The 7,781-nt window shown below is 42.0% G+C and overlaps 1 protein-coding gene across 21 annotated transcripts in view; it reads left to right on the top strand.

Annotated features, from left to right (window-relative positions):
* unc-13 overlaps positions 1 to 7,781 on the top strand; it is a 1,228,603-nt gene that overhangs the window by 953,666 nt on the left and 267,156 nt on the right. For 11 of the 21 annotated variants that reach the window (XM_067091652.1, XM_067091626.1, XM_067091594.1 and 8 more), the window contains exon 1: positions 901 to 7,354. The exons of the other annotated variants lie outside the window; for them this stretch is intronic. In XM_067091652.1, coding sequence (XP_066947753.1) covers positions 1,163 to 7,354 — 6,192 coding nt within the window. In that variant the 5' untranslated portion in view covers positions 901 to 1,162. Of the gene's footprint in view, positions 1 to 900; positions 7,355 to 7,781 lie in introns of those variants that run through there. 21 annotated transcript variants of the gene reach the window in all.

Genomic DNA, 7,781 nt, shown 5'->3' with positions numbered 1-7,781 from the left:
ATATATATATATATATATATATATATATATATATATATATATATATATATATTATATATATATATGAGACTGAAATTTTTATATGCAGTTGTTAACAGCATCAGTAAATTAGAACTTAATTCTTAATTTGAGGTCCTTCTATCCCTCTCTCCCGTTATATAATATATATATATATATATATATGTATATATATATATATATATATATATATATATACATATATATATATATATATCGGTGTGTTCAAGCTTGCGTTCGTACAGTTATAGATAAATACAGAGGTAGATAGTTTGTGAATATTTAGACAAGTGTATAAGTTTCCTATTGGATACATGGTGTATAGTTTCCATTTTCACGTTTATCATAAACAAGGAAAGCAAATACTACATAAAACCATTTGAAACTTTCTTGCTTCGTGTAGCAAGTAATTTATCAATAACATATAATAAGCTGTATTGGGAAAGGGTTTTCACGACAAATGTGTATAGTTAGTCGTTTAATTTTTTTTTTATCAAAAATTACTTCTATAACTTTTTAATGATTAGTCCACTCTGACAGTAAATGAGGTCCTTGGAAGGTAAGAGTATGCTGTTCTTGATTACCAAAACTCCTGAAAATACTTCTATGGTTCTCCGTTGTGGAACAGGTCCTTTAACAGTTATTATTTCTATCCCCAGGTCACACCATCGCTTAATTGGTATCCTTCGTGTCGTATGGGGAGGTTTAGTAAGATATAGATTCCGCATTTTTCACTTAGTTAAAATAAAAAAACCAATTTTGGTGAACCAGATAAACCACATCCAAACCCTCTCAGTTGAACAGTGTATTGATAATGGACTTGTTACCTCATGTGCTTTTGGAGTTACATAATGTGCTTTTGTTTCTTCCAAATAGGTTTTAGTATTTTGAAAGAGAATAACAAACTTGATAGACATGTTTGGTTGAAATTTTCTCGTAGTGAAGTTTAAAACTATTAGTGATGGCTTAGTAGCTATGCTTAAAGACTTGGCACTATGTAATTCCTATAAGTGTCACACGTATCATCGGTGAAGGTGTGGTCTCCATGGCATGTGTGGCCAGGTGGCGTGTCTTCGAGGCGCCCCAACGTGACCTGGGCTCACCTAGGTCAGGGCCAACACTGTAACTTGCCAGGAGGAAGACCATGGACAGCATCAAGGGCATTAAGTCAGCCCTGGGTGGGTCTGGGGCTGGGCTTGGTACAAGTGTAGGTGCTGGGTCATACCTAGCCAGTATGGAGACTCTCCTGGGGGATTACATGGAACGACTTGGCACACGGCTCAATGTCCTGGAGACTGAGCTACGGTATGCCTGGCGTGCTCTGGACATGTTGTCTCAGGAATATGTTAAGATGTGGGAGCGGCTAGAGAAGTTGGAAATACTCTTGTATGAACAGCAAGCAGTAATTGCCCAACTCTTGGAATTTTATACAGCCTTTGACTTACAGGCTCTTTTAGCAGAGAAAGAAGAACCCACTCTCCCTGCAGAAACAACTACTGCAGCTGCAGTTGCTGCTGCCACTGTTACTGCTGCTCCTGCTGCTCCAACTGATGAAAATTCAGAGAACAGGCTTCCTGATGAAGCTTTTTATAGGTCTCTGAATAATGCTCATCGTGACAACCTCTCTCAAGTATCAGAATCAACTGACCAAGAGCTTGCTAGAATTTGGGACTTAGATGAAACTGAGAAGGAATCAGACTCATCTGATGCCAGAAAAAAGGAGAAGGAAAGGGAAAAGGAGAATGAAAAGGATGAAGTGTTTACTGCTGATGACTACAAGGACTACAGAGGACAGAGCATATGCATCAGTGAGCAGGATCTTCAAGAGCTGAGAAAGTTCACTACATTAGACAAAGTAGCCCTTGGAAAACTTCAAGAACTAGATGCTCTTAGTGCAAAGTTGCTGAAAGACTCTCAGAATCTGAGGGATCTCCGTGAACGCTTGATAGCCTCTCCTAAATTAGGTTCTCCAACTACTGGTTCCCCAAGGGCCCCTACCAAACCTGAAGGTGCTTCGGCAGCTCCTGTCACTCAGGCACTAGATAATAAGATGGCAGAATCAGTTGTTGATGAAAAATTACGTCAGATGTATTTAGATTCTAACTTAGAAGACTGGACTTTCAGCCCAAGAACTTCTGAACCCCAGAGAAGTAGACCAAACTCACAATTGTCAACTGATAGTAATGCAACAGATTCTGAAATTGCAGCAGCATTAGGTTTGAAAGCTTCAGGGTCTGTAGTTGGTTCACCAAGACATACAAGAGATCTTCACACTATAGGCCCTTCACCTCTCACTATGCCAGACAGTACTTCAGTGGCAGGGAAGGATAACTTGGGAATGTCAGACTTTGGACTGATGGGAAGAAAAACGCCAGACCCTCTTATCAGTGGAGATAAAGCTCTTGGTACATCATCTCCTACATTTTTTACTGCTTCTAGTGAAAAGGTAAGATCATCATCACCTTTTGGTGCTTCAAGAACACGCCAAGATGGTTACATAAGTTCCCCACGCTCAGGGAGCCCAAAGGAATTAGGAAGAACTAAGAAAACTTCCCTTACTCCCACTAACCTTGAGTCATCCTCATCAAAGCGGCCAGCAACACCTTCCTTTATGCCATCTAAAGATCATGGACACAGTCCTCGAGCTACACCACGTCTCATGAGCCCAAAAAGTCCGAAAAGTCCGAAGAGTCCAAAATCACCCAAAACTCTAAAAAGTCCTTCTCCCATTCGATACTCAGAAATAGGTAAATATGATTCTGGAATATCAACACTCAGCAGTAGTATGAGCACATCTTCAAGCATCGAAAAGAGTCCGACCAGTCCTAGACCGGGAAGAAGAGCATCTCCCTATAGAAGTGAACGCACTGAGAGATTCGAAGATCTGCATTTACCGTCCGCTACCTCTGCTGGTATGCTAGCCTCTGTTACAACGACATCAGCACATCTGAGCTTTCCTTCAACATCTTTATCGACATCATTGAGTGATCAGTTCAAGTTTAGTTCTCTGGGTGACAGTTTATCCAGAGAATCGAAGATGTTCAGCTCTGCACCTCCAATTCTTGAAGAGTCTAGTCACCCAGTCACAACGAGTTCTTTTTTACACATATCAACCTCAAAGCCTGACATTGTCAATACGGCTCTATCTGCTGAAAAGGCAGACCAGCGCATATCATACATGTCATCTCTTCCACCAAAAGCTTCTAGTGCAGGCTCTTCATCCAGTATTCCTTCAGGCTACCTCACCCTTAGTCCAAGAAGAACTGGTTCAAAGGCACGCCAAGTAAACAATTTTGAAGATCCATCATTTAGTACATATAGCATATATGCGATCACTGCAGATCCCATTACAAGAGTCAGTAAGAGCAAAGCAGAAGATATTTTTCTTGAAGATATGTTTATGAGTTCCTCTGCTCCTCCACCTCCTCCAGCCCCTACCTCAAGCACTTATTCTCATTATTATACAGGGTCTAGATCCAGTGTAGCTTCTTCTTCACTTTTGACAAACACTTCACTCGCTGATACGTATCCCTCAAGCCTTTCAGTGTCCCCAAACATGGATGTAACGTATCAAGGCAAGCAACAGTATCACACCTCCCCATACATCAACGAACCAAAGTACACAACTCCAGCTTACCTAAATGCAGCTGGTGAGTTAAAGTTCATTGGCCAAAATACTCGTAGGTTTGATCATTTAGCTGAGCTTGATGCAGGAAGGGCTGAAGCCAGACACAGCTTTGGGGCTGATAGCTCAGATTCTATATCATCTTACTCATCAAGTTCCAGTTTCTATCCATCATCAGGTCCAGGGGGCAAAGATGGGATGAAATATAAGTATCAGCCAAACTATAATCAGAGTCACTCCTATGGCCCACCATCAACTTCTTCATCACATATAGTTAGCAGGTATGTGCCAATGGAAGACAGTTTGAAGGGAGGAAGCTCTTCACGTTATAAGCAGCCATATAGTTATGATCCAACCCAACTCATGATGAGAGAAACTCCATATGACTCTCCTGATTCATATATGAATACTTACCCACCAAAAGATAGGTACCGGCCTATTGCAAGTGTTTCAGAATCTCCTTTATTAAAGAATGAAGATTTGTCTGGGTCTCTACGAAATATGGAAAATATCTTGAATACTGCTGCTCATGAACCACCACCACCACCTCAACCAACTCCAGCTGCTCGTTCACGAAGTCGCTATGATCGCTATCATGATACTCGACGGCATACTCAGGCAGTAACCACTACTAGTGTGGAATTCATGAGACAGTTGCAATGGACTGATGCAAAAACTGATAGGCAAGTGAATTTAGAGCTTAATTTAAAGAGGTATAGTCCTCAGAATGTCCAAGAACATAGACAGCTGGTACAAGAAGCACAACCCTCTCAAACTTATTATGAGACTAGTAATGTTTTAGTTTCACAAGCAGGATACATTTCTATAACTCAGGACACTGTTCCTGTCAAAACAACCAGAGGATTAAAGCAAGAAGACAAAAAGAAACTAAGAAGGGGTGCAAGTGTAAAGTCTGCTCTTAATTCAATGACAAAAATTATTCCTAGTATTGATATAATGGGAAAGCGTTCAAGGTCTCATAGTCTCCCATCTCGTCCAATGCATGAAGATGAGCAGAGGCACAAAGAGTATCAGTCAACTACATTAGGAAGAAGGAAGGAGAAAAAACGTAATTCTCTAATTTCCACCATGTCTGGTTTCCTTCAGAAAACTCGAAGACGAGGTAGTAGTTTATCTCTGAGGTCTTTATCAGACTCTGAACAGTCTGACATGGAACTTACCATCAGTCGACCTATACCTCGCCGCACAATATGGGATGATGATAGTGATAATAGTAGTCTTTTATCAGACACAACCACTCCAGCCGACGCACTGTTCCCGACAATGAAACAGACGAAAAAATATAGTTCCACCTCAAGTAGTAAGGAAAATATTTCTGCACCTGGGGTTATTCCTGAACAAACAAAGCTGGAAGAACCTCAGACAGACACAGCAGAGGATACAGCAAGTTCACAAGATCCAGAGACAATATTTCAAACAGTTGGAGAATTGAAGCGTTCTGACAGCCGAGAAAAAGAGTCAGAGGCAAAGCAACCATCAGGCTCCTCTCGTGTAGGAGGCAGGCGAGAGTTTGCTGTCTCCCGAGCCTTAGGAAAGTATCGTCAGCGACACTCCTCTTCTGCTCATTCTGATGACCAGAGTGGATCAGAAGAAGCAACACGTGCAAGTAGCAGTGGTTCTGACAGTGGCTCTCGTCCACCCAGCAACCATCAGCTACTGAGTCCTTTACCACCTGGAGATTTGCAGTCACAGCCATTATCTGATCGACCTCCTGTTGGGCCTGGAGCTCCTCTCTCTTCAGAACCAGCTGAAAAGGATGTGCTTCCCCAAAAGGATAATGTTGCATCAAGTGAAATACAGCAAGGCAATAATAATATAACTGATCTTACACGAGACACTGAAGTGGAGGATCAAAATGCAGGTTATTCATATTTAAAAGATGCCAACATTCCACCGAATGTAAATTTTCCCTTGAGCGGCCAGGTGACCCTTCCCGTTGGTGGTTCTTGTCCCCCAGCACCGACTTATAATGCCCCACAACTCCCTCGTGATGCCCAACCCTTTCCTGGCCAGGCTCAACAAACCTTTCCCCAAATTCCCCAGCACTCCACTCCCTTACAAACTTCTTCCCCTCTTACTTCAATGAATTACTATGATCCAAACTTTCCCAGTAATGTTGCATATTTGCAACAAAAAAACGGGGAAGCGCCCGCCCCTATTGAAAAGTCTGAAGTAGCATCAGTGTCCCCAACATTTGATGTCGTCCCAGCTGCTGCTGCTCTACTACAGCAATCCATTATCAACAAGAATATAGATATAAGTGTGTCCGGGGAGGCGGGCGACAGTGACACGTCTGTCAGTGAATCCCATGGAGTTGAGATTGTGTCAGTACGTGGCCGAGATTCCACCAGACGTTCTCCGCCAGAATCCGTACGAGACAGATTAATTCCACCTTCAGCCAGGACACACTCGGAGGACGATGACAATCGCTCTGTGAGGAGCTTTCGTTTATCTCGTGGTTCATCTAGACGTCAGAGCACCGAAGATTCAATTGACTCTGATGATGAATGGTATCGATATGAGTTACGTAAGCTAGAACGAATGGAGGCTGATCAGTGGCGAGAACCAGAACTAGAAGAGTGCTATCCAATGCATCCAGATGATCATGTCCGTAATTGCATGAATGTTGTCTTATGTGAACTACAAGGTCGTGTGCAAGCAATTGAACCTTTTGCTCAAGAATCTGAGCAACCATCATCTATGAATACTGCTGCTGTTCCCTCCACTCAGCCATCTATATTCGATACTAGTTCCTTATCACGTATCTCTCATGACACTGATGACACATTGTCAAGCATAAAATCAAATGAATCCGCCTTCTTTTCGGGAACAGGAGATAGTAGACAGAGTTCCCTGCGATATTCAGAATCTCAAGATACGCAGGCATCTCAGGAAAGTGCAATATTCTCATTGTGCAGTGGCGATGGAAGGAGGGATGCCCGCAGTCTGTTTGAGGAGCCTGCTAAGACTAAGCCTTCACAACCTGTCATGAGAGCTAGAGCAGATTCTGATGATGAGGGATCCTCAGGAGAAACCTCAGGGCCAGACTCTCCAGAAGAAGATTTGGAAGATGATGATGACGATAGCACAGCACCAACAGTCACTTCCAAAATGCAGCCTCCGCCTGAACAAGTAACTCCACCACGACGCATTCTACCTGTACCTCCAGTTGAGGAAGCAAAACCCATTGCTAGTGAAACTGTACTCCAGCCACAAACTTTTGTGACTGAAAAGGTTTCTCAGTTAACAGATGATTTAACCTATGAAGCTGAAATAGATTCTCATATGGGAGATTCTGTATCAGTACCATCTCCACCTAGTGCCCATGACCAGTCGATTATTCCCATGGAAGATGCCCAAGTATGCTTACCTTCTGAAAGTACTGAACCAATTGCACCTAGTGAAGCTGAAGCCGAAACAGATGAAACAGCTGAATTACCAGAACCTGCAGCAGAAACTGAAATGCTTGATGAAGAATCCAAAGCTGATATATCAGATGCAGAGGGAGATAAAAAGCCTGAAATCACGGTTGAAGGTGATGATGGTGAATCAGGAACCACTGATAGTATAAAGTCTACCCCTGCCAAATTAAAAGGTCTTTCGGGAGGACCTGGCAGTAAATGGAAACTAGTCAAGGCCCTAAAGGAGAAGAAGGAAGAGCAGAAAGCAGAGAAGGAGGAGGAGAAAAAGGTAAGTGTTTTAGTTGTAGATTTAAAGAAGATAAAAATTATTTTTGATAGATGATCAGGCTGTCGGACTTTTATCTGAAGCATTTAAGTCATTATGGCGAAGTTAAAACAATTTTGGAACAAGCTTCCGAGCTAAAAGGTGAGTTTTAATACCTCTCTTTATTCTTGTTTTTACACCGTTTGTTCAGTTCAACTTTTATGAAGTATCAACTTTCCCACCTAGAAAATTACTGTTATGAAGTCTGCTGCAGGGTAGCATTATATGCAATATTGTTCGAATACATTGCATTAAACTTGATAAATTTACTTTGCCTATTGATTTTTGTGCTAGCATTTCTCTCTCTCTCTCTCTCTCTCTCTCTCTCTCTCTCTCTCTCTCTCTCTCTCTCTCTAAGCATTGTAAAGAAACTCAGGATATGTTGTATTTG

Source organism: Macrobrachium rosenbergii, chromosome 4 (genome assembly GCF_040412425.1).
Source record: "Macrobrachium rosenbergii isolate ZJJX-2024 chromosome 4, ASM4041242v1, whole genome shotgun sequence".
Lineage (NCBI taxonomy): Eukaryota > Metazoa > Arthropoda > Malacostraca > Decapoda > Palaemonidae > Macrobrachium > Macrobrachium rosenbergii.
The sequence above is the reverse complement of the archived record's forward strand: the minus strand, read 5'-3'. Positions and strand labels throughout refer to the sequence as shown.